General features: G+C 36.0%; 1 protein-coding gene across 1 annotated transcript in view; it reads left to right on the top strand.

Annotated features, from left to right (window-relative positions):
• Positions 1 to 6,156: 6,156 nt before the first annotated feature.
• LOC104267725 (poly(A) polymerase alpha) overlaps positions 6,157 to 27,514 on the top strand; it is a gene marked incomplete at its 5' end in the record, with an annotated part of 33,284 nt that continues 11,926 nt past the window's right edge. Inside the window, 13 exons of the mRNA XM_009879292.1 lie at positions 6,157 to 6,327; positions 6,931 to 6,997; positions 8,281 to 8,362; positions 8,835 to 8,944; positions 9,974 to 10,027; positions 15,525 to 15,636; positions 16,916 to 17,005; positions 17,097 to 17,235; positions 18,666 to 18,738; positions 20,219 to 20,339; positions 21,261 to 21,345; positions 26,088 to 26,141; positions 26,925 to 27,044. Coding sequence (XP_009877594.1) covers positions 6,157 to 6,327; positions 6,931 to 6,997; positions 8,281 to 8,362; positions 8,835 to 8,944; positions 9,974 to 10,027; positions 15,525 to 15,636; positions 16,916 to 17,005; positions 17,097 to 17,235; positions 18,666 to 18,738; positions 20,219 to 20,339; positions 21,261 to 21,345; positions 26,088 to 26,141; positions 26,925 to 27,044 — 1,278 coding nt within the window. The remainder of the gene's footprint in view (positions 6,328 to 6,930; positions 6,998 to 8,280; positions 8,363 to 8,834; positions 8,945 to 9,973; positions 10,028 to 15,524; positions 15,637 to 16,915; positions 17,006 to 17,096; positions 17,236 to 18,665; positions 18,739 to 20,218; positions 20,340 to 21,260; positions 21,346 to 26,087; positions 26,142 to 26,924; positions 27,045 to 27,514) is intronic.

Below are 27,514 nucleotides of genomic sequence, written 5' to 3'. Positions count from 1 at the left end.
TTTATATTTCTGTTGCTTTGTTCTGCCATCCTCACAGCAACATTTCTGTAAAGAATCCCAGATTTCACAAGGATATGATGTCTAGATAATGTGATGCTGATTGCAACTGTGTTTTGTTTGTGATAAGGAGCATAAAATCTTCACTTGGATAAAACGATAAAGTAGAACTGAGTGGAGTATCACAGGAGCGAAGATGGGAAAAGTACTTAGAACAACAGGGATTTTCAAGGCAGATTAGGAGAAGGGTTAAATACAAAGCATGCTTGAAAAACAAGTTGACAGGATTCTGATTTCTTTTGAGGATGGGGAAAGGTTCCAGTCTTGTAAAAGAAAGCAATAGCACAGTACTTCGAATTATGTATGGGGCAGTGTTATGTGGATAACTTGTGCTAAATTGTGCTAAATCTGCTTTCAGTTTACTGGAGTGGATACGTGTTCAGGTGTAACCTGATCTTTAAAAAATGCATTGGAAAGCCTTTATCTCACAATCTTCACCCCCCCACCCCCACCCCCCCTCACCTTAGAACAATGTGTAGTCGCTTCCATTTGAAGGAATTTAAAGTTGTAGGCTCTGGAAACTGTAAGTTTAGTACAACTTTTATTTGTGTTAGTTTCGTTTTGTTTTGTTTTGTTTTTCTCCTCACACTTCTGTACTCCGTTAAAAAACGGTTTAGCAGTGGCCATATTACCAGAGTCTGTTCTTTTTAAGTGAGTTATAAGAAGATACTGCCTATCAAAACTTTGTTCTGAAGAAAAAACAATTCTGCTCTCAGCTTAGTGCAGACTAGAACTTTGTGTGTGTGTTTTCATAAGGGAAAAAAGTACGTGTGCATTTCTCTCTGAGATTAAAATAATTCATATTTGAATATGAAATCTTTGTTCATAACAGTTTAGAATTAAATTACTGTAACAGTTACCTAATTTGCAGATGGTTTAAGCTGTTGGCATATGCTCTTCAAAAATTCAGGTCAAAACAGAGCAACAACAATAGCACGTTAAATTTAACTCTACATCTTTTTCTTCAAATTTGTGTTATTGAGAGGTAGCTGATATTCATAGCTGACGGAGACCAAGATCTTCGTATGTGTATATGGTTGGACTAGAAACAAATAATCAAAGAAGCCCCAAACTATATCTTAATTTTCTTTGTGATGTTAAAAAAAAGGCGCTTCATATTTTTATTTATTTATATTTTTTAAAAAAAGCAAGCCCTAAGTTGAGTGTCAGATCTTGACAAGTTGTGCCAAATCTGCCTCTGCTTGTCAGGATTGAGTTGCTGGACTGAGCCTTTCTGTTGTTGTTAAATGCTCTTTGATTTTTGTTAATGCTTAACTTCAATGACTAGCAGATTTGACATACTACCTAGGTATTGACCCCCACAAGACATCTCTGGTCCTCTCAGGTAGGTTAGCATTGATATTTGTCTTTGTTTTGAATAAATTTGGTATTTTAAAGTAAGGAATTTCAAAAATGAAATATCATGGCATGTCTCAGGTAAAATCTGGAATGTCCATGTGTCTTTTCAAGAGGGAAGATAGTGGAGTAGAGCGTGATCTTCATAGTTTAAAGAAAAAGGAAAAGATAGGTCTAGGAGTGTTGGTCATTAGCATTTTCTGGCTAAAATGTAGCATGTAAATACAACATTAAAGCTGGAAAAATGAGCACTTAATGTTAAAGTGTATTTATTGGTAGTAATTTATTTTTTCACTTAAAAAGCAGCTAGCAAATGCTTTGTTGGAGGTTTTTGGTTTTGTGGGAGACAGGGGGCAGTGATAGTAACTCTGACTTGCTGGCATTTAAATGAATGAATGTGGGTTACCTAGCACTAGTTAGTTTGTTGCATCCGTGAATTTAACAAATTATCTTGCCAAATAGCATTTTCTTTTCTATCATTTTACAAGGGCACTTTTCTAATCTCTTTTCTAATATCTTTTGTGTGCTACAGAAACCTTAGAAGAAATTTTAACTTCAGCAGATGTAAACAGTTCAGTATCAATTTAGATGTTTTTTAGTTGGAAGTAACCTGTATTCTCTTCAGTATTAATACATGTGAAAATGTAAGCTTCATTACCTCTTCTAGAGTTGTGAAATCTTCTAGAAGGCAACTGTGCTGAGACTTATAAGATACCATCCCAGTGAAAGTAGTTTTAATTAACTCCATGTCCTGGTTTGAGGTAAACCAGAACCGATTCTTTTCAGTGATTTTACTGTTCAGCTCAGTTTAAGAGACTGCACTTTCTGAACTTAATAAGATGTTTTTGTAGACAGTGTCTGCTACTGGAAGTGATAGTGCCTGATGTTTATAGTTACTACCAAGGATTGGTATGCAGAAAGGCTCTTGCTTATACTTGCTTCTGTAGAAAACAAGGTCACTGATAAATCTTGTGTCCTACATTGGGGTGCTATAAAGCAAAAGGGTCACAGGTGAAAGGTTGCACCTATGGGGATGAACAGACAGAACAGTTGACCAAAACTGACCAACAGAGTATTCCATTCATATTCAGTATAACTATGAGGAGTCACAAGGGTTAATCCCTCTGCTTCAGTGGCTGGCTCAGTCCTAAGTTCTTCTGCCCATCCATCCATATCTGGGAGTTCCTGAATCTGGTTCCCAGGTGTCACTGAGTCTGGTCTGGGACTACACTGGTACCTGCCTGCTCTGCAGCATCAGTGGTGACTGCCATCCTGGGATTGGGTTTGGAAGTGCTTTTGTATATATTTGTAGATATTTTGTTTTTTTTCATTGTTTTCTTACTAGTACTATTATTATTTCAGTAAAGCTGATTTCAATTTCTGAATCCGTCTCTGCTTTATTCCTTTTCCCTTCCCCTTTGAGTGGGGAGAGGGGTTGTTAGAGAGTATCTGTAATTTGTTTAGAGGCTGGCCCAGCACTAGCCCTTGACACTCCTCAGCCTACAAACACAGGTGAAACATTTGTCTAGGAAGCTCCTGTGCTTTTGACATCCTTATTTCATTTTTACAAAATATGTGAATGTAAAAGCAGTAACTTTGAAAACTGTAACTGTGTAACAGTTCCCAAAGAAATGTATCAGGTGATTGATTTAGTAGGCTGTTTAAAGCTATCACTTTCAGCAATTTCAAAGCTTATTTTGTGCCCTGTGACCATGCTCTGATATTCCTATGGGGGTTGGAGATAATACTGGTTTAAGTTATGTCAAGGTGGTGCTTTGTGAGGGCGCACCTGCATGTTGTGCTGTCGGGGTTATGCTGGGTTATGCTGTAAGCAGGGTCAAAGAAGTGATCTGATGTTTGGTTCTTTATGTATTGCAACTTTGGTGGCAAGGTGAAAGACTAAGTTATTCTCAAATTGGTGAAGCATGGCCCTTACAAGATGAGAGACAGAGGGCTCCAGCAGTTTTACTGACTTCAGGAGTCTGCCAGGCTGGGTTTTGCCAGCCCTTTCAGTGAAGTCTGCTACCTGCTGAATTGGATACAGTGTCTAGTTATGCATGGGTAAAAATTAGACCATCAGGAAATGGTTACACAAAAATAAAATACGGATTGCTTTATATTACTGCTTTAAAAACCTGTAAAAATAAACTGCAAAACCTTAAATTAAAAAAAAAAAATTTATTTCTTCAAATTAACAATTTGCAAAAGAGGAGAAATTGTACTTCATATTTAACTACTTACTTTGTGGTATGAGTAAAAATATTCAGAATATCCGAAGGACGTTTCTGTATTGAGGCCTTTTGTTTACTGTCTGCTTTTGCTAGTAGCAACTAAGTGGCCAAAGCTATTATTTGTGTTGACATTAGTAATTTTTTTAAGATAAAATTGTTTCTAATGGCTTCTTTTGTCCTTAATTAGAATTGCTATTTTATATAATTGATCTGAACAGCTTTTTTTAAAAAAAGAAAATTATATTCTTATTCACACAAAGTCTTAAGATCGGTATGATTTGTTAAGCCACTACCAAATTCTTCATTAGGTGATTAAATATCTTAGCTGAAGGAACCAATGTCAAATAATGTTCCCCGATATGGTTACTTGGAGATTTATTTATTTTTTTTTAAATGTACTGTATTTTAGTATTTCCTCCTGCTTTTATTTTACTTGTTTGTATGCAAAGGGACAAATGCGCTAGAACTTGCTTTGTGAGAAACTTTCATTGCTACTGAATTCTTGGTTTCAAATGAGTTATAGTACTTAGAATAGTTTTAAAACAGGTTTAACTTTTGGGAAGTTATATTAGATTTTGTTAGTTCCTGTCAATTTTAACATGTTCTTTTTCAATACTTAGTCTTAATGGAAATGAGGAATGAAATCCTGAGGAGGTGATAACACATTACAGAAGTAAAAGTGAAGTTGTACTGTAGTTTTTCCACATGTAATATGTAGTTATCCTGAAAAGTTGTTTCTCATTTTGTGTGGTAGAAATAGTATATAAGATGTATAAACAAAAATTTTAAACTAATCGTAAACTGATAATACAGCAATATACAGGGAAAAGTTACGCTTGCCAAGAATGGGACTTTTATGTAGGCTTTCATCTTGAATTTTTGACATGGAGGATTCTGTTTTCTTTAGGCTCTGTGAAAGTTGAAGGAGACCAAGCTGATCATAAAGCTTTGCCTTAGTAGAATGAATAATTTAATTAAAAATATTAGTTATATGTTTGATATTAAACATCACTTTATACCTTTGAAAACGGTATGATCTTGTGTAGTAAGAATATAGCTTAAACAATGAAATTGTAACACTTCTACACAAGTATTGCCTTAACTTTCAGTTAATGCTTGGTTTAATTGTTGGTAAGGCTTTTTGAATAGCTGTTGATACAATAGCCACATTTTCTGAAATGTGTGTTTTGATGAGAGGTCATAATGTTGTTGATCTCTGAAAGATTAAGTAGCAAGTTGTCGTTTTCAGAAATCAAGAGTGGTGGAATAATATTTGTAATTTAGAGCAAAGTTATCTGTATATCCATCTAGTATTTAATGCTGCAAGAACTGTTTAAATACAGATTTAGATAGTTGCTGATGGTGGGGTTTTTTAAGCCTGTGAAATATATAACGAGCAAGGCTAGATGTTCATAAAACTTGGCTAAATTAAATGTTAAAGTATATAATTTATTGTACAGTACTGACTATGTTAAAGGATTTTTATGTCTTTCTGTTGTTGCTAGTATTCGTTCAGAAAAGTTGTAGCTGCATAGGTATAGCATGCACTGAATTCATACACTTTTATGTTACAGAGGGTCAAGTTTTAGTTTTGAAACACTTGGAATTACTAGCCTTGAAGCTCAAACTGTTCTGAAAATAAGTCAAGCAAATATATACCCATTATGAAAAACTGCATGGCTGGTTTTCACCCATGATGCTCATGTAGTAAAGCTGCTGTTCTCACAGTGTGATGAAAACTTGGCTTTTGCATGATCTGAATTTTCTTGCGATGTTAAAAATGTGGGAATTGACTTGTGAGTATCATCCTTGTGCTTTGGATTTGGCTCCGTATCTATCTGTGTAGCTGGAAAAGTGCAAGGCAAGGGTGCTGTGAGGGCCTGGAACTGGGCTGTGTACTGCTCAGCTTGGTCCTTGTGCATTTAACCCATCGTAGTGCGTTAAGTTTCCTTTAGGCTTACTTTCCTGTTTAGAGAAATAATTACGTGAAGTAAAATGTCATGTTAAGGAAACACGAGAGATGTGGAGAGAGTGCTGCTTATGCCGTCGGTACTTGTGCTAGGCAAAGTCTGGCACAAACCTGATGTTCTCTGTGCACCCCATGCCCCCTTCATGAAGCAAGGCTGTATGTAATATTGCCATTAGAGACTGAGCTGACATGGTTTGCCTAACTATCCTGTTACGCTAGCCATCTGTATGATGCTGATGGACTCAAAATATACACTGAAGTCCTCTTACTTAGGTGAATGTTTTGAGTGTGTGAAGTCAGATAATGTAAAGGATTATGCCTCACAGCAACGTGTAACCCTGCAATTGGTATTTAGAGTTGGAGAAAGGTAATTCTCTATTGTCCTTAGTAACCCAGATTTAACACAGATTGATCTGGGATGTAAATGCTAACAATAGGCTTAACTTTTTATTTCCTTAGTATGTCTCTCTTGTGTGCTACTCTTATGAGGAAAACAAAAAAATGTTGTTTCTGTCAGTAACTTTATCTAATTGCTTTTATTAGTCCCGTTACAACCCAGGGATCACAAACACAGCAACTACAGAAGCATTATGGCATTACCTCACCTATCAGTTTAGCTGCCCCCAAGGAGTTTGACTGCATGCTTACCCAGAAATTAATTGAAACCCTAAAACCTTATGGTGTATTTGAAGAGGAGGAGGAACTGCAACGCAGGTGAGTAAACACTCGCTCTAGCAGTGCTTTTCTCCTATCTTGAGGTTCCTGTAGTTCACTACTGAAATGCTTTCTTAAAAACCTGTAATGGAATATTAAAATGGATTTTTCTTACCTTAAGAGGAATATCTCAGCACACAGAAAAATAAATATCACCTTTGGATTTTGGAGGCTGACTTGCGTTATTTTTCTGTTCGTAACTGTTTTGTTGTAGTGACCCTTATACTTTTCCTTACTAAGCTTTCTAGAGTTTCTTATTCTCAGTACTGCTTCTCACTGTTATTTAGGTGTATGTGTTTTATGAATTCATATTTTATTTTGAAAGTGAATTCATATGCTTAAAGATGTTTATAGGCCTTGCATGCATGCAATTCTTGAGCTTAAGTCACTAGAACATCTTAAAAGAGAAAAAGTAGTGGGAATGTTGTAAGAGTGACTTTGTTTCAGTGCACATATATATACACACACATATGTATATATAAAAACAAGATCTGTAACTAGATATGCAATGGTACTGTAGTTGACTTGCTGTGTAATGATGATCTTAAATACTACTAGTTTGGTCTAAATTCATGACCTGTGATTCTGCTATTTTATCAATAGGATTCTAATTTTGGGAAAATTAAATAACCTGGTAAAAGAATGGATACGGGAAATCAGTGAAAGCAAGGTATGGTTGTATTATACATGCTGTAGGAAGATAAATCCAAAACGTTTTTCCAGTCTAAAAAAAGCATTAAATCTTAACTTTGGGACTCAAATTTGATGAAATAGGTAAACCAAATACCTCCTCTATGTAGCTCCTTTTGTTTCCAGGCAGCATCACCCCTTCAAAATAAAACCTTGTCAAAGAAAGAGACTCATAAATGTTGGAAAAAGTTACAGTACTTCTAACTGTAATTTTCAGTTGTTCCCTATTCTCCCTAGGTACAAATATAGCTTGTCTCTTTTTTTTTTTTTTTTCCGCTGTCAAAATACATATGTATTGTACTATAATAATTATATGCTTGGATTGTTTGGTTTTGTGAACCAGTGCTAGATCTTAAAATAGACTTCTTGCAGCTTTACGATCTGTGTCAATCCTGTAATGTTAATTTTGTAGACTCTAATAATGATAGTAGTGTTTTTGCCAGGTTATAGTCACCCCCACCCTTACAAGTGGCTTTTTTAGGGCTGAAAAGCTTAATTTTTAAGCTATTTTGCTTTGAGTATATTTAGAATTGCATTTTTTTCTGTACACTACTTTTACAAAATAAGAGTTTATCTACGAAGACAGTTATGGGCAGGGACAACCCTGCTTTAAATATTTGGATCCTTGAAAATTAAATAGTCACAGTGTCTTGACCAGTGATTGGAAACTACTTGAAATACACATTGCAAAGTAATTAATTTTTCACTTTTTTAATGTATCTTTTGCTGTGTAAAAATTAATGTAGGACATCTCTGCTCACAGTACTCTGAATTCAAGAGTTTTTCTGAAGATACAAATGTAAGAACTTTACAAGATGTACCTTAACAACTTCAACATAAAATAAATACCTATCCTAACTCCAAACTTTTATATAATGGTTGTAGTGGGGGTGTCTCTGTAATTTAATAAGCACTGTTACTGTAAATAGTATTTTTCTGTTGCTTTAAGTTAGAATCCATCAATTTCTTAAGTCAGTTTAAAATGCTCGAATATTAAGCAATGTGTTTGATATGCATAGTATTTTAAATTAGTTGCACCTGAAGTGTAGAATTACTAGAACAATTACCAAGTTTTAGGCAGTAATCAGTAATGTAGTTGAAATGTTACAAATAGTTTCCAAATGGCAAACATAGCTTTTGTCTTTTCTGTAAATACCAAGATTATTATTTCAGTAGTAACTGTTCCTTAAACAATGTAAATTTTATGAAATTGTGTGTGTTATTTGTTTAGGTAAAATAACCAATTTTATTTGCTTCGTTTAGAATCTTCCACAGTCTGTAATAGAAAATGTTGGAGGAAAAATTTTTACATTTGGATCCTATAGATTAGGGGTTCATACAAAAGGTAACATTAATTTTTATAATACAAAAACTATATGTAATATAAAACTCAAATGTTTGACCTAATGATAGATCTGTAAATGTCACAAAGTAACATCAACTTGCTGTCTTTTGAGGTGGTGTTAGATTTTATTTTAGTTTTGTAGTTTTTTTTTTTGTGTCTGCTATCTGTAGTCTTCAGTCTAAATAAAAGTACATCACTGTATTAGGTTTTTGTCGTGGACTGGGAAATGGACAAAATTGTGGATTTTCATGGTTTGTTCTTTCAAAATTACTACAAATGTTCCACAATTCAAAGAATGTATATTCATGATGTTCAATGCCCTTTCATTTGGTTTGACTTAGTATTCCTGAAGCCATTCTGTGGGTAGAGAAACTAAATTTTCCTGTTTGCTTTCAAACTAATTTCTGGCTATTGCTGGCATTTCATGTATGTAAAGTGTGAGTACCTTACTTGTACTAATAAACAATTTCAGGTGCTGATATTGATGCCCTGTGTGTTGCACCAAGACATGTTGAAAGAAGTGATTTTTTCACATCGTTTTATGAAAAACTGAAACAACAAGAAGAAGTTAAAGACCTGAGGGTATGTAAGCTGCTTGATACAGCTAGCTGAACTGCTAATGTTGAAAAGTTAATAGGGAAAGATAATGTATTAAATAAGTAAATATAACTTTACTAGTAAGACTTGCAGTGGATTTTTCAATAACTTGCAGCAAAGCCTATCACCATAACAGAAGTAAGTACGTTCTTCCAAATTTTCTGTTTCCACTTAATAGAGACACTCGTTTAAAAATCTGGATGGCAGAATGATATCTTAGTGTATGTGTGTGTGTGTGTGTGTGTGTGTGAGTATTGCAAAATTTCTGCTTGCTCTCTAGCAGCAGGCAGATACAAATGTATTAGATTGAAATGGATCAGGACCAAACTTGAAGGTTTTAAGAACTGGAACGCTAAAACTATGTTTAACCTCTGGTAGTTCCTAACGCTTCCTTATTGGAGGTATGTAGTATTCTTCGCTTTAATGAAAGCATTGCCCTGCAGATCTGCGTGTGCTTCAGATGCTCAGGTGGGGAAGGTGATATTCCTATTCGATTACAGAGTAGACATGAAGTTCCACAGTTTCATCATGGATACTGTTAATTAATGACCGCATTTAGAAAAGATACTGGGGCTCTGGGGACTGGTGACTTGCAACTGATGTAGGTGAAGTCAGACTGCCTACTTAGTTGTCTTGTCATTTCTCATAAAATACTGACTGCAGAAACAATAGAAGTAAGAGGCCTCTTAGAGTAAGAATCCCCATAGGTTGACTTAAAAATGCTGTGAGGAGTAAAAAAATACTTGATCATGTCCTACATGTAGTAAGAGAGTTGGACACTATCAACAGCTGATTGGTATGAGTTTGGGTTACGTTTAATATCTAAACAGCTGTAGCATGTAGGATCAGTGCTTACTGCATAAGTCCTCAATGGTGGAAAAAGACACTGCTGACAAAAATCTACCTGAAAACAGGGAAGATTCTATATAGTGTTTAATCATGATTGTTTAGACCGGCTAGTTATTGCTTGTAAATGTTCTCTATACTGAAAATAATTTTTTTTTTCCCCCCTAGGCTGTTGAAGAAGCTTTTGTTCCAGTTATTAAACTTTGTTTTGATGGAATAGAGGTAAAGATCATATTTTATTTTGTTTTGGTAGAACATGTTAAAACAAAGTTTTCAACAACTACATAACTCGTGTAGTATTTATTAATATGAATATGATTGAAGTGACCCTACCAAGTTCATACCCAAGTTCTTGACAACAGCCCTCAGTTGTGTAATGTAAAGTGGGACTTTAAGACAAATAAGTCTTTCTTGATGTAAAGTTGTTTTTTTTTAGATACTGCTACCCATGTGAACTGATTAGTTTACTCACCTGTGGAGTACCAGCATTGGTATTATTAAGACCTGACATTTAGTGGAAATAATACATCTTTTTTTTGTCTGCTAATGTCCAACCCTTAAATTCAGATTTGCTTCAATACCTTGTAGTATAGGAAGCTGTATGATATTTGATCAGTTCTCAGAAATGTACTGGTGAAGGCAAACTTTGTCCTGATCTCTTCAGATGTCTGTAAACACTTGACCAAAACAACAGTTTAGGTGTGTTGTTTTAAAAGAAGAGGCAACAATCTCTGTTGCAAAAAGTAGATGCCAGTTTCTGTCATGTTAGAAGAGGCAACAATTGCTGTTGAAAAAAGGGGCAAATCAGTTTGGCAGAAGCTAAACCCCTTTGCGTTCTGACTTGTCCTCAGGTATCAGAGGGTCTAGGGTGGCTAGGCTTAGGCTCTGAGTGATACCCAATTCTTCCTTACTAACAATGTGCCAATATGCCTTTGATCTGGCGCTGCCCCTGGATTTACAAGGCCATCTTGCAGGAGTGTGGCAACATCCTCACACAGCCAAACTCTGTGTGTCAGTGTCAACAGGCACTCACATGGCCAGATCGGAATCGAATATAGTTTATTGAAGCAACAGATAGACAAATGCCTTTTGATTGCCAGTGATAGTGACTGTCTGCAAAGCACGTGCAAAAGTTATAGATGTATTAGATTATGAGCAGTTCTATAAAGATTTTGGAAGTATCCCGTGGCAGCACTTGGTGTGACCAGGTGTTTGGACCTTACCCAAAGGTGTCCCTATGAGGGGGAAGAGACAGTCTTGTCGACTGATCCCGGCAGCCAGAGGTGGTCTGTGGTGGTATCTCCTCTGACATTCTCCCTCTCTTGGGCCTTTTCGTATTATTTGTTCCATTTCAGGTGGATTGACTCTAGTCATGCATGTCTTTATTGTGATTAGTGTAAATTTTCCTCACATTGCATTTAAAGGTATAGACTAGAAAAATTCAATGCGCAAGCTCAGTGAGGAGTGGTTGCACCTCGGAGGTGGGTAGCTTTTGGGATGGAGTTATGTTTTGGTATTATAATGAGCATAGTTCTTCCAAGGACGGCGTCTATGAAAAGATGACAGACTCTTGGCCCAGGATAGTAAATGTGCAGTCAACTGGCTCCTTGATGTCTCCAGGTTCCTTTGTGTTCACAGAGCTTGACCAGTGTATCTCCACTCCATTCCATGCTCTGGGATTTTTTCTTAGAGTCAGAACATAAAGCTCCTTAATGCTACCAGCCCTTAAGGTTATCTTAGAAACTTTTGTGGGGAGAACTCCTTATGTATCAGTTGCACGCTGTCCTGGAAACTTTCTCAGTGTTCCGATGTATGAACAATGCTATGTAGGTAATTATGTAATTTCAGGTAATTATCCCACATCAGACGCTGTGAGAAAGGTGAGTTGGTTTTTTTTGAGAGCCAAGTGGTCTTACAGTGTTTTAGCCAAGATGGTTGTCTTGCAGTTGCAACTAAAGTTTAGGCAAAGGCGCCTTAACCCCACATGGTGCCTGTAGCCTGATGGATCAGCTGTCTTGGAGTGATGAACTTGCTTAACTTGATTTTTACTGCTTTGAGATAAGTTGCTGGGAAAACAGGAACACTGCTTTCAGAAGATACTCTGTTAATATTTTTCACTGTTTTATAGTCAACCTGTGACTGGTGACAAGACAAAAACTTATGAACTGTTCATACAGTTCATCAAACTTATAGCAGGATCATGTAAACCAGTAACTGGTGGGCATAAGAAGGGTAATGTGACAATGGGGAAAGAATTCCCATGCTAATGTTCTGACATGTCGTGATTTGAAAAGCTGCGGTATTGTATGCAAGACTGGACAGTTCCATCTCTCCCAATCTGAATTAAATCTCTGTCTTGCAATTATGATGGTCTTTAGTAAGGGTATTGGCAATTTTGGAGTATCAGGAAGATGAACCAGTTGCCCTCATCCATCCAGCTTTACTTATTTGTATTTTCACTGGCATTTGTGTGAGTTGACACTTAGGCAGAGAGATTTATTTTCTCCAAATGAGAGAGATGCGTAGAGAAATGTGATACCATGCAGTAAGCTGGCCTGTGACTTTCCATCCGTGTCAGCCTTTTTATTGCTGTCCATTTGCAGTTGGGTATTAAGAACGTTTTTCTGGAGCTTTTTTTTTTTCTCTTTACATAGCCTAGGTATCCATTCTAAATATCAAAACTTACCATAGGCACCCTCTGGTTAGTTTGTCTTGTGATTGATCTTTTTTTTTAATTATTTACATTCAAGTGAGTGCTGTGTCTCCTTTTTAAAAAAAAAAAAAAATTCAAAGCATGAGCCAGAATAGGGAAATAAAAGAATTGCCTGCTATAATAGTGGTATCTTGCTCCAATGTAGTAATTTATGATGAGTTCTCATGGTTTAGATTTATGACTGAGACTTGACTCATGTTGCTGACAGCTGTGGTGGGTTGACCCTGGCTGGATATCGGGTCCCCACCAAAGCTGCTCTGTCACTCCCCTACTCACCTGGACAGGAGGGGAAATGTAATGAAAGGCTTGTGGGTTGAGTAAAGGACAGGGAGATCACAGTCACTGGCAAAAACAGGCTTGACTTGACTTGGAGAAATTAATGTAATTTATTAGCATTAAGTAACAGAAGGGCAATGAGAAGTAATACCCAATCTTAAAAACACTGTTCCCTCACCCTTCCCTTTTGCCAGGCTTAACTTTACTCCTGATTCCTCTGCCTCTTCCCCCTGAGCAGCACAGCAGGATGGGAGATTGTGATTGCTTCATTAGATATTGTCTCTCCTGCTCCCTCCTCCTCAGGGGAAGGACTCCTCGCACTCTTCCCCTGCTCCAACGTGAGTCCTTCCCACAGACTACAGTTCTTCATGAACCGTTCCAGTGTGGGCCCTTTCCATGGGACGCAGTCCTCCAGAGACACAGTGCTCCAGTGTGGGTACCCCATGGGGTCACAAGTCCTGCCAGAAAACCTGCTCCTGCCAGGAGCCTCCTCCAGTGTGGGCTTCCCTTAGGGTCACAGCATCCTTTGGGCATCCAGCGGCTTTGGCATGGGGTCCTCCACAGGCTGCAGGTGGATATCTGCTGCACCGTTAACCTCTGGGGACTGCAGGGGGACAGCCTGCCTCGACACCACGACTCCGGGGAATCGCTGCTCTGGTGCCTGAAGCACATCCTCCTCCTCCATCACTGACCGTGGTGTCTGCACAGCTGTTTCTTTCACATATTCTCACTTGGCTCCCTGGCTGCAAAACACACAGTCACTTCTTGCCTACTTCTTAAATGTGTTATCACAGAGGCGTTATCACCATCGCTGATGAGCTCGGCTTTGGACGGCCTTGGGTCTGTATTGGGGCCAGCTGGCATTGGCTTTATCAGATACGGGGAAAGCTTCTTAGAAACTTCTTGCAGAAGCCATCCCTGGAGCCTCCCTGCTGCCACACCTTGGTGCACAAACCCAATACACCGGTGCATGAGCTTTTTCTAGTCTTGTGTGCTAACTTACCATAAGCACTGTTTTTATATATACAGATGGTGTTAGGTCCCATTTTTTGATGGTTGTGTTTGTGCCCAGTATGTTAGTATCAGAATTTAGTTTTTCTTTTCCTAACTGAGGCAAAAGGTGTCAGATGGTATTGTCTCTCTAAAGAAAATCTCAAAACTGAGAAAAAGGACTTTAGTTTTGTGGTGGTCATGTCAGTTAAACTTCAGAAGTTTCTGCAGTTGTTTTTACATACACATTTTATGTTCTTGCTTAAAATTAACAAGAACTATCTTGATTTTTTTGGTTCTTCCTGTTGAAAACCGATTCCATGCTTTGCCCCCCCAAATGACATAGGAGAGGCTATTAATTTCTTGATTCAAAAAACCCTTTTGTTGTCCATGAACTCTTTAGAGGTGCTAGACCTTCTAGAAATCAGAATATAACTTGAAGCGGAAGTTAATTTTGATTTTTTTAATTTTATTTTTTCCGTTGAAAAGTAGTAGTTTTGACCTAAGTAGAAACTTTATTTGCAGTACAGAATGTTAAGACCAGCTATTAAAAACTTTAAAATTAAAAGTGCACTGAATGCTTTACAAGTTAGTTTTCTTTAGAGAAGTGCTTCATAGTTTAAAATAATGGAAAGTTTGAAGCACCTACAAAAAGTTCTGCATTTTAACATATATTCAGCTTTGGTTTATCCAAAATAATTTTAATGTAACTGAAACAGCTCTTGTTCTTGGTGCAGTAGAACTAGATAATTCATCACCTTGTAAGTGAACTGGGTAAGTTCATGATGATTACAAAAAGCTTCATCTGGTGAAGGGGACTTGTTGCCTGGCAGACATTGCTAGCCTAGCTGCTGATACTGGCTTTATATTCTCATCATACTGACTGACTGTATCTAATCTAAGACTGCAAAGGCAAGCTTACTCCTGCGTGTAATGTCCTTACTGTGTGTAGGTGGTGTAAAACTTGAGTTGAATGTGGAATAGTACCTTACACACAGAATGTCAGGGGTTGGAAGGGACCTCTGAAGATCATCTAGTCCAGCCCCCCTGCCAGCACAGAATCAACTAGAGTAGATCCCACAGGAACACCTTACATGTTTTTGACTTAGAAAAGCTGTGATGACAAATGATTGCAGAAGTAATAGCAGAGAAATTTGACAAAGTCTCAAAATTTATACAAATTTAGATGCTTGCTCAGTAGCTTCCCTGATTTTCACAACTTCATGTTTCCTGTAGTCGTATGTAGACAGTGCATAGCTACTGGTCCTGTACAGAGGCAGCTAGTTGCATGGGTACTTTACAGGGCTGGGTGGGAAAGTTCTCCTACTTCTTGTGTAATTCAGTGATAATTTTGAGACTGTTTAGGTTAGAACTAGCTTATGTTTTCATTACTTACTCTGATGTAGTAGAATTTTATGTTCTCCACCTAGAAGTGGTTCTTGTCCCCAAATGGTTTTATTTACATTGACAGTTGACGTAATTTTTATGGGTGTACTAATTCTGTGTTTATCTTAATGTGTATTTTATCCTTTTGGAAAAGGAGCTACAAGATTGATGAAGCATCTGAAAGTGTTTCATTTTAATGTCTGTGAAGGGTGTTAGAATGTATTATTTAAAGAGGTATTTTGTACTAGGAAGACTACTGTTCTTATTATTAGAAAAAAATCATGAAAATGGCTGACAAAATTCTACAGAAGAAAGAACAATTTTTTTAATGTCTTACATCTTTCTTTTTTTTAGATTGATATTTTGTTTGCACGATTAGCACTGCAAACTATTCCTGAGGATTTAGACCTACGAGATGATAGCCTACTTAAAAATTTAGACATTAGATGCATACGAAGTCTTAATGGTATGTATGTACAGTTTTGCATATAAACTTCACATCTGATATTTTAATAAGTATCCTGCATTGTTTGATACAGTAGTTGTGAACTTGACTGAAATATAGCGACTCCATATGTGGAAATGAAATCATAGCCAGTTTTAGATATCTTTTTGGAGACACGAGTTGTTTCTTGTTGGCCAGATTTTATAAAAAAATTCTTCTTTATTTGTGTACTAAATTGTGCTGTTTAGAAATTAATGGCACTTTAGAGACTTCCATGTGGAGCAGTATCTGTAAATAAAGATGGGGGTATTTTTTAATTTGTATGTGTATGCACATAAATATACACTAAACTGCTTCAGTGATATGTTTGACGTATCAAAATACTGTCAACTTGAGGTCAGGTCTTTAGTAGTGTACCAGCTTGTGTAATCTCTAACTTGTTGATAATACCAAGGCTGAAAAAATTGTTATTTATGTATGGGGTGGTAGGAGCTTCAGCCTGTATGCTACCTGGCAGGGAAGAGGAGATATCACTGATTTCTGTTATGAGCTGCAAACTTGATCATTTGAGATTACCACAGCATCCTGCACTGTGTTGCGAAATTTATATTTGTGCAGTCTCAAGAATTCTTGCTTGCCCCTTACTGCTTTGAAAGGATATCCGAGTCTTAAGTAGTACTATTATTTTGCAACCAGCTCTCTGTAACTGTTTAGTAACAATGGATGGCTACTTATTCTTGATTTAAAAAAAGAGAAAAAGGAAAACAAAAGATCATTCAGTTAATGTTTTTATGTGTAATGTCACTCTTAGGCCTGAAAATATCCCATCAAAGAAATGATACAACTCGTATGTTTAAAAACTATTTTGTTTAGCCTGTTCTCATAAATTCAAAGTTTTGACCTGTGACCTACAGGTTTCCTGTAGCTCCATGAAGACTTGAGCTTTTTAAAATATGTCTGGATGTTCTGTGATGTACTGCATGCAATCTCATAACAGCAGGACTTTAAAACTTGTTTGTTTGTAAATAGCTTGTACAGTTCATTAATAACAGAAAATCAAGCAGCAGTCCAAAACTGGACCTATGTGTGCATGAATTGTCTTCCTGAATGCTGATGTAAAACAGTTAACATTTTCATTTGACTTTTTTTAAGCTTTCTAATTCAAAACAAAAGTAATCAATGTACAAAATTAATTTCCAGCATGCTGATTTAAACATTTTGATAACTTTGAAGGGGAAGGAGGGTGAGCAAACAAAAAACTTTAGAGGCAGCAAGCGTAATAGGTTCTTTCTTTTGGCAGGTTGCCGGGTAACCGATGAAATTCTGCATCTAGTACCAAACATTGACAACTTCAGGTTAACACTGAGAGCTATCAAACTGTGGGCAAAACGTAAGCAGTTTTATTCCAAAATTTCTGAAGTTTTCTTTAACTTTTATGGTTACTGATAACTCTTTTGTCTCTCTTCCTTCTCAACCCACAGGCCACAACATCTATTCCAATATACTAGGCTTCCTTGGCGGTGTTTCCTGGGCTATGCTAGTAGCAAGAACTTGCCAGCTTTATCCAAATGCAATAGCATCAACTCTTGTACATAAATTTTTCTTGGTATTTTCTAAATGGTATGTTGTTTTTTTAAATTTAGATTACACTAAAATAAAATTGTTTGTAGACACTGAATTTTAGTCCTGTTTTTATGGTATTATTTTCAGCTGTTACCAGATTAAGGTGGTAGTTACAAACATTGTTCTTGCTGCCAGAAAATTGTTAGCTTTTCAGTAAGTCATCCAGCATGTCTTGTTCTTTAAGTATCCAAAACAAAGCCACCCATTTTTTAATGAAATCTTTTTTTAAGTATTTGTTGTAACTCAGCTATACTCTGTAGATGAAAGGTCATGTGAACTAAGAGCAGACACCCCAAAAAGTCTTTTAAGGTTTGAATGACAGGATAATGGAAAAGAAGGTATATCAGTATCTGATTTTGGCACATAGCTTAAATGCAGTTTTAAAAGAACCAATGGCAAAGGTGTGGGTTTGGGTCTTGTCAGTAGGTAGGATATTTGGATTTACATATGATTTCATAATCCCAAGATGGTTACCTCAGAAAGATAGTTTGAATAACTCTGATGGGAACATTCCAAGTAAATTTAGAATGAGTGGGACAAAAGTATACTTTGTAGATTCCAAATGAGTATTCTCTTTCTTGAATGACCATGTCTGGATACCGGTATTTTTCATGAGACATTTTTAAGAGTCATTGCATGAAGTTGTTGCTTTACTTTGAGTATAGTGTCTTTCCTACTTAACGTGAAGATAATTTCCGCAGTTTCACTGTCTCAAATCCATAGACTTTATAGCCCCTTTGAGGTACCTAGTGTTTTGTAATATCTTGCCACAGTGAGCTGAGAGAAAAACTTTGGTTGCAAACTTGGTGTGATGTGTTCTTTATAGTGCTGGCCATTTTATATGTTTCTTAGCATAGAAGCATTAATGTACAAATACCAAGAGATTAACTGACTTCCCTGTCTATAAAGATAATTTTACTCATGGGAGTAGGGAGATGACCTGAAGAACATAAATTGTTTGGGGTTTTTTGTAGTGTTTCATTCAGCATTGTTTCTTTTTGTCTTGATTGGAGTTCTTTTTTAAATACATGCACTTTGTAATGATGCTATAATCATACAGACTGTTTCTTCTGTAGTTGTCCATGAAACAGCCAGCCTGAAAACGCACCCAATGTCAGTCTTCATAGAGGAATTTCTCTTTACTAAGTTTATTTCAAGAAGAGTTTAGAAGAGTTTACTTTGGTTACCTAAACTGGTGGTTATAAAGCTCCAAAACTAGAGAATTCGTTGTTTTGATGTTGTGCAAAAATGAATTACAGTTCTATTCTAGTTCAGCAATGCATCTTATTTAGACCAACTTAATCTTGAGGAAATGATGCTTTAGCTTGAAAGCAGAATTAAGAAGGATTTCTTTCAAAAGTATTGTTTGTTGAACTTAAGTGGTTATATCCAATAGTCTTATTCAGTGCTACAATCTTTTTGAACAGGGAATGGCCAAATCCAGTGCTATTGAAACAGCCAGAAGAATGCAATCTTAATTTGCCTGTATGGGACCCAAGGGTTAGTGTATTATTTTTTCCCCTATAAGTCACACTGTACGATAAATTCAGTTGCTTAAAGAATCCTAGGTGAACTTCATTTGGAGTTTATTAAACTTAATGTTTTGGTACTATGTCATCTTTATAAGCAACCTCTAGTTCTCCTGAGCATGAAACAAAGCTTAATTTTCTAAACTGACTGCTTGAAGCACACTTGCCGAACAATGTACTTTTTAATCCCACTTTTTGCAATAAGTGATCTTAATGGAAATTCAGTGGAATATACGACTTAAAGCAATGCATTTTTCAAAGACTGTTAATCTTAAAACAGTTTGCTTCTGACTTAAAACCCGTTACTTTTGCAAGTATATTGATTTCACTTAAGTGCAACAGTCACAACTGAATAGTTGTGGTTCCATGAAGTTGTAGTAATGTGTCTTTTCATCTTGGACCAAAGAAGATCATAACTACTAGTCTTTTAAGTTGTTTATTATTTATCATAATTGATCTCCCTCTTTGTAGCACTTAATATAAAGGACATTGGACATTAATGTCCTTCGGGCAGTCCCTAAAACAGATTGCAGCAAATGGACAGGTCATGTTCTGAGGCTTTGGTAGGGCAGAGCATGAATATGTTCAACTCTGTTTTGTCAATTTTAGAGTAGTTTGTGTTCAACTAATTTTTTTTTTTTGGTGCACAATGTAAGCACTAGAGGTTGAGTTGTATACTCATTTTTACTTAAAATCTGGGTTTCTGTTGACAGAAGTCCACATTTAAATTATGTGAGACAGCTGAAAAAGTGTTCTTTAGTCTTGCTGTTACTCCTGGGATAGGGGGCTTGAGGTCAGTGTGTTGATGGGAATTGCCTGTGTTGTAGTAGCTAAACAAAGTGGGGTAAGTTTATGACAGGTTTTATCTTTAATTTGCCATCTACAAGATTGCTACCGTAATGCTATTTTAAATGTATCTTGCGTGTGTGTTTTTGTCCCTTTTTTGTTTCCCTGTGTGGTGTTTAAGAAAAGATGTGTTAATGCAAGTGGTGCTTCTGTCAGGTTGCCTAGAGCCTGTGTTCTTAATTAAGCTGGCTCTTTATTTTCAGTAGTGTTATAGAGATAAAGTATAAAATTTTTGTGAGGTCTGAAGGCAGTCATTCTTGTGAAGGTGCTCATGTGGTGATAAGGTATCCTTGTTTTGATGTGGTCACAAGCTAATTCCTATGAAATAGAGAAACTGCTCTGTTCAGTTGGTGTTTCTTGACTTAGAAATGCCTGCGACTTGATCTTGATGTGCTGGCAAGTTACAGCCCTCCCACATCACTGTGCTTCACAGTGACGTCCTTTGTTGAAAGCATTATCCTTGTTTTCTAAACTTTCTCTCAACTGTTGGTCTGCAAACTGAGGTCTCTTAGAACTTAAGACTCGGTTGTAGTAAAGGGAGAAATCCAAATTTGTTAACTTATATGTATGCTTGAAGGAAACTGATTGGCTGTTGTTATATATAGGTAAACCCCAGTGATAGGTACCATCTTATGCCTATAATTACACCAGCATACCCACAGCAGAACTCTACCTACAATGTGTCCGTTTCCACACGTATGGTCATGGTTGAGGAATTTAAACAAGGTAAGTATTACCTTATGCTCTCTATATCAATGTTTTTAAACAGATTTAAAATAGTTCCATTGTGGGTATACCTTTGTCAAAGGGAGGGGGGAGGATGTTAAATAGCTTCTTGGTGTGAGACTCTTCTGAGGGAGCTAAAACGTGGCATGTTACACTTGCGTGGCTTAAAGTTCCAAATTCAGAAGAGACTTCTGTCCTTCACTCTGGGAAAGTGAGTTAATTAAAATTTTTTGTACCCTGAAAATGAGAATTATGGGTGCAGTGTCTCTTTTTTTATTTTAGTAGCTTTAGGTTGTGTCATGCCACATGCAAGATTAGTGCAGTAATCGCACTTGATGGCTATTTCTAGGTCTAATATATATAGTACTTGCTTAGAGGTGAGTCCTCTGGATTTATCCTGGTAATCTACATGGATAAGTATAGTAGATAAGGGAAGTTGTTATCAAAGCAGGGAGTAGACTTGATGCAGAGAGCAACTACCAGTAGCTCTCGGGCAGAGCAGTAGCTTGTCTTTCTGTTTCTTTGCTTTGTTGTATAATGCCTTGCACAAGAGATGATGTGTGTACTTCAAGGAAAAAGATCTCTGTCTTCCTTGGACTAAGTAGTTGCAGTAGCGTACACAAAAGATTAAATTGAGCTGTATTATACTGCAGAGCAAAAATACGTGAAATCATCAGTCTGGTAAATTACCATACATATCTAGATGTAGTTTGTTGAGGTTCTTTTTAATAGTATGATTTGTATAACTATTGACCATGTAAGGTATGACTAGAATATAAGGCTTGTTGATAAATTCCTTTTGAACTGAAGGGGGAGAAGTAATTTGCAGTAACCTTTGCTAAGTTAATAAGCTGCTTCTACTCTGGGCACTAAACTGTATTTTTTTAAAAAAAAAAGTTTAAATGTTTTTTTATAATTTAGGTCTTGCTATCACAGATGAAATTTTGCTGAGTAAGGCAGAGTGGTCCAAACTTTTTGAAGCTCCAAACTTCTTTCAGAAGTACAAGTATGTATTTTATGGCATGGCAGAATATTTTAAGTTTTATCAGTTCAAATATCTAATGATGCTCTGTAGCACAGGATCTTAACTGTACATACATTAGACTTCCAAAAAGTGCTTTGTTAGGATATTTCTATACACAGGGGGAGTGAATGCACTATTATATTTTCTCTTACAAAATTAATAATTTCTTCAGATACCTTTTTTCTCTTTCATTTTTTTTTATTTTGTCTTCAGCGTATATTTCCAAAATTTGTTAGTCCCTGACCAGATACTTAGAATGTCACCAGTTACCTATACAATTGGTCTGCTACCAATGAAACTGAAGACATATCAGCTGGTTTGACTAACAGCAAAGTGCTTTAGTGGTGTCAGTAACCATTCTAAAAACGGGTCTTGCTTCCCAGGAAACAAGATAGTAAACAAACTAATTTTGAAGGTCATTAAGGTGAATACGTACTTCAAACTGCGTGTTTTCTTCTGTCATTATAGTCAACAGTTCACTCTGATAATAAAAGGTATTTTTGCAATTGTGTTGACTAACTGCCAGATGTAATAGGTATTACTAGATTTTTTTTTTTTTATTAAAGCTCAAGGCTTTTAGCTCTTAATATTCTTCCACACTTAGCTTCTCTAATTTTGTAATGTCTCTAAGGGAAATACTGAAGTTCACATTTTTAGGGTTTCTAGTAATATGCTTGTGGGGCAGAAGCTTGTTGAATGTATGTGGACTTGCTGAAAGCTGTATTTTTATAATAAATATGGATTATTGAAATACGGACTACATCTTCTTTGCCCTCAGTTGAAATTGGAGACCCATTTTTCTTGAGTCAAGATCAAATATATTTTACACTTGTTTCTGTGTTGGGTGGTTGGTTGGTTATGTACTAATCTAAACAAGATTGAAATATACATCCCCCATTAAAAGAGACTGATGACCTTCATAATGTGTCTGTGTTTTGTTTCTATACCTTTTTGCATGATAAAAGCTTTAAAACATTTGGATGGCTTTTATGTTGTATCTTGGAGATTGTTTGAAAACACTTAAAAGAGCACTGTAAAGTTACATTATTTTTTGGAGTTAAAAATGTGCTGCAGACAAATCAGTTTCTGCTCAAGAGCTTGCTAATAAGTTCCCTAATACATTTTCTTTGTTTCTTTCAAAACTAGGAAAAACAGGAAACATTAAATGCCACTTGAAATAATCTCCATTTTTTTGGTGTCTGTGTGTACCAGCTGTAGCTGCTTTATCAGTTAGCAATAAAAGCTTCCCTTGACAATATTAAATATCCAAGTTTTGTATGCCTTGCACAAAATGTCCTTGTTTTATTTTTACTTATTTTTTTTAAAACTACAGAATGATATTATGGGCCCTGCTTATATTTAAATGACCCAAGATTTTCTGTTTTACCATAAGTTGATTTAAAGCTTTTGTTAGTAACCTCTATGAAATAAAATCACTACATGCAGTCATCAATATGTAACAAATGTGGCTCTGTTGGCGAAATCTCCATCTGAAACCTAGATAGTACAGACTTTTTCCTCTCTTCACACGCTCCTTGTATTTAAATCTCCTTGTGTTTAAATCGTAGATGCCTTAACTTGTGCCTGCTGAAATTCCAAGCAGTGTGTAGTGCTCTGATAAATAAGAGATCTGATCCTTGCTCTGAGACATACTTCTGAAAATGTTTCTTTTCTTCTCTGAAAGCATAGCTTTAGTAATTTATCTCAGTAACAAATAGTTGCTAAATTTCTATGTTGATCATAAGTGCTCTTGACTTACTAGCCTTGTTTAAAATAAACTTCAGTGATGTGTGACTAAGGAGAGCTGGAGGCTACTGCATACCTGCATGGCAGGAGCAGATTAGAAATTGGGAAAATATGTTTTTATTTTATTTATCTTACTTTTAAAATGTCAATAATTACTTGAGTTTAGAGAATTAACAGCATGTGTTACCTGCCCTTTGTGTAGGTTTAATTTTTTCAGAATGGGGGTGGGGAACAACAACAGAGAACACACGCTTGCTGGATATGGTCTTTGGCAAGGGAGTGACAAGAATAATTTCAAAGGGTTAAGTAACATGGTTATGCAGAGAATATAATTATTAGAGCTGAAAACCAACAGGGAAATATGGTGATAAGAGAAATAACGCTCATTTAATGAGACCTAGCATATATTTTTTCTCAGCTATAAAGACAGATATCCTGCTAAATAAGTAGAATATAAACATAAAGGTGCCTTTTTAAAAAGGTACTTTAAACACTTGCCTTGACAAAACTTTATCAGAAGCACTGGATATTTTAAAGTGTAAGTCCTGGACGGCTTTATAAAGAAAAATTGAAGTAAACATGTTGAGGTGTTCTTAATTTTTTTTTTCAGGGAGTAGTATGACTCTTAAAAAAAGCTTTGGGTTTTTTTTGTAGGTACAGGTGTTAGTGGTGTGAGACAATTCCATAGTATGTACATGAGGTTATTTTTATGAAAACATCATGCTGATAAAGAGACAGTGGGAGAGAAATGGCACCAGTTTCTAAAAAAAAAAAACCAAAAAAACCAGCCAAACAAAAAACCCCACAAATAAAAAAATCCAAACCTATATACTTCAAGATAATACCTTGCATCTAAAAATCACCACTGAGAGGTAGAAGCTTAAATTCAGAAATATTTTTTTCTTTATCATGAAGTAATGGGTACTTCTGATTTAGATATGTTCTTTGTGATAAAATTATGAGTGAAGAACTTTGTAAAATTGAACATCGAGACCTTAGACTCTGTCTTAAAAATTAAGTTTGCTCTATTAAGTTTTACTGAAAATGACAATAGCAGATTTCCAGTGACTTAATTCCTTCTCGGCAGTGTTCAGCAGTTGGAGGAGGGCGCAGGGAAAAATTACATATTTTCCTTTTCTTTCTATTTCAGTTAGCACTACCTTAGCACAAATAGGTTATCGTTATACTTTAATAAATAAGGCTCAGGGCTTTTTCCTGGGTGCTCACTAGGTAGTTGAGGCTTTTAGACATCACCAAATTATTTTTTTTCTGTATTGTCCCTCAGAAGTTTTTTTCGAAAAATGCTTTTAGTAAGTAACTCAAAAATGAGTTTTTTCAAACACTTGTAGATTTGAGACTTGTCTCAAGTTCATACATGATAAAATACAACGAAAAGTTGAAGCCATCTTTCCTACTAAATTTAACCTTCTGGAGGTGTGTATGGTAGGTATGCTGTAGCAATCTCATGGATTATAGTTGCACATCTAGTGCTCCGTAACTTCTCATCTCGAACAATATTTGAGTAAAAGACCCTTATTCACTCTTTTATTTAAACTTTTTTTTGGTAGGAATATAAATGGTTGAGTCATGGTATCCTACAAGTAACTAAAATGAGGATTTCGATAATGGGAAAAACTCCATGATCTTTTTGTATGAAGCAGTTAATACTGCCAAAAATGCAAAGAATAATTAGATAAAATGCCCCATTTAGAATAGCACAGAAGGTCCACCAAATCTCTCTTTTCTAGTCCTCTTATTTAATTGACGTTCTGCAACTGATTTCAAAGGAGTGTAGCATTTAGTAGGTTATTTTTTTTTCTTGCCACCTAAAGATTAAGTACTGATTTGATTTGTTGTTTTACCATTACAATTTCAAGGCCTTATATATAGCATCATAGACTTGTTGCACTGTAATTTTTCACCATCATTAACATTGCATTCCTTTCTATGATGTATATATACTAGGGCCTAATCTCATCTTACTACTGTTCTTTAAATCCTGTTCTGAAGATCATAGAATCGTAGAATGTTAGAGGTTGGAAGGGACCTTGAAAGATCGTCTAGTCCAACCCCCCCTGCCGGAGCAGGATTCCCTAGGGCAGCCACACAGGAACGCATCCAGGCGGGTTTTGAAAGTCTCCAGAGAAGGAGATACCCAAGTGTACCGTATTGGTAATGCCAAGTTGGATGACTTAGGATGCTAAAATAGACTTCCTAATTAAACTTATGAAAAGCCTGATTTGTAAGATTTCCCGCCCCGCTGTCCATTATAAGTTCAGTTAAAAGTAATTATCTCCCATTCCACTGTCCTTGGACTTCTTTGTTTCAAATACCATTCTTGCTTTGTGTACTGTTTCTTTGAAATTTACTTACAATGACTATACACTCATTATCCTGGAGAGCTTAAGAATTGCCATCAGAGGAAACATTCCTTGTGAAGCTTCAGATAAGTTTCTTCAGACAATTCTAAAATGCAGATACAAAATTTTTTTAAACCACATTTTGATGGTGTTATTTTTTATTTTGAACAAATGTGTATGTGCTAACCACTTTTCCAGCTATTCAGAAGTAATGTTGCAACTGACATTGTATATAGATGGCTATGAACAATTGGTTTTACATTTCAAGGAATCTCTAGTAGTTAGTTAAATCCCTGATCTCCTTAGCTATTGAAGTAACCTATACTTTTTTTCCAACTAGTGCCATGTTCATAGCCTTTTATTAAGGTTATTGGTATTAAAGTATAGTTGGAAATGTCCTGAAAATCTGAAATGTTTTGAGAAGTTCCGTAGTCACATGCTTGGGGGACATAGCCCCTTTGTCTACTTTAGCAATACTTAATTTTGTTACAGGGTATATACTTAAGATAATAATCTGTAGTTTGCAATGTAGAACTTATTGCAAAGTTTTGATATTAAGGTTTGAATGTCTAGTTTTAGAAGTATAAATAGAATAGCATGTTGTCTTTATCTCCAAAGGCATTATATTGTACTTCTAGCAAGCGCACCGACAGAAAAACAGCGACTAGAATGGTGAGTATAATGCTTGCTGTTTCAAAGAGAAAGAAAAAATGCCACACAACAAAACCAACCAACCCAAAAGCTGTCAGCCTTGCACACAAGGGAATATCTAGCGTATCTAGTAACTTTTTAATGAATCAAAGCGGAGCCTTCAGCGTTTCAGACTTAAATGGATGAAGATGGTACACTTCTGAAAAACACTAAAGATGAAGAACCGGGGAATGGAGGCTGTTGCTTGACTTTTCCTTCTTTACAGCACTTTCCAATTCACTTTACAAATCTTACCTTCTTAAGCCTTATTGCTTTTTTTTTTAGTAAGCACTGTGAGGAGGTATGTTTTCAATCTCTTGAAATACTGTTTCTCAAAACACAAATGCCTCCTTCCACTTGTTTCTCTGCAGTTTTACTAGAGAAGTTTTAATGTTGTCAGATATTGGGAATTTCTTCAATTTCAAAATTCATCATCTGAAGCCAAATTATATTGGAGAAATATGGAAAATTTCTTGCTGACTGCCTTTATTTGATTTGTAATGTCTTGCTATTTAATTCCATTTGTAAAATCAGGCCATAGTGAGAGTTTCAGGGCATTCTTAAACTTCCCTTGGATTAATGTTTGTAATGTTTACACTTAGTTTATTGATCTGAATTAATCTGTCATATATAGTGCAGTAGTTCCTTTGTAGTCTCAATTATTAGTATAAGGAGAATGTTGAGGATTTTGTCCTGATATATGGTGTTAGATACTTATACTATTTTGTATTAATGAGAATTTGCTAATAAATGACATTTGTGCAGGGTGGGCTTGGTGGAATCAAAAATCCGTATTCTAGTTGGAAACCTGGAGAAGAATGAATTCATTACACTGGCTCATGTGAATCCACAGTCATTCCCAGCACCCAAGGAGAATCCTGACAAGTAAGCAAAACTGTTTTGTTTCATGTAATGATTAGGAACTAACTTAGCTAAAATACCAATTCATTAATAAATAAACTAACATTCTTAGGGAATCTTAAAAGGATTAATCCTTTTAATGATGACATCTAAAGACAAACAGTTTTAAGCTTTTCCAAAGTACTATTTATAAAATTAGATATTCCTTATTCCATATAAGAATGTTGTTAAGCCAGAAAGTAACTTTAAGGAATGAATATATTTTTGCTAGTAGCTGTATTGATTGTGTAGTTTCTTGCCAATAATCCGTGTTGGCTGTTGCTACTTAGCTGCTGTTGTTTGAGCATGTAGCATCAGTTGGTAAGACAGTTTTAATTATGAGACAGCACTGAGAATCAGGTAGAACATCAGGCACAGCAGAACCAAAATCTTGAGTAAGTACATTTAATGTTATTAGCTTTAGCAGGTTAGGTGCATGTAATTTAAACTTGGTA

The sequence above is a fragment of the Apaloderma vittatum genome, unplaced genomic scaffold (assembly GCF_000703405.1).
Source record: "Apaloderma vittatum isolate BGI_N311 unplaced genomic scaffold, ASM70340v1 scaffold7162, whole genome shotgun sequence".
Taxonomy (NCBI): domain Eukaryota; kingdom Metazoa; phylum Chordata; class Aves; order Trogoniformes; family Trogonidae; genus Apaloderma; species Apaloderma vittatum.
This window is presented reverse-complemented; position numbering and strand designations above follow the sequence as displayed.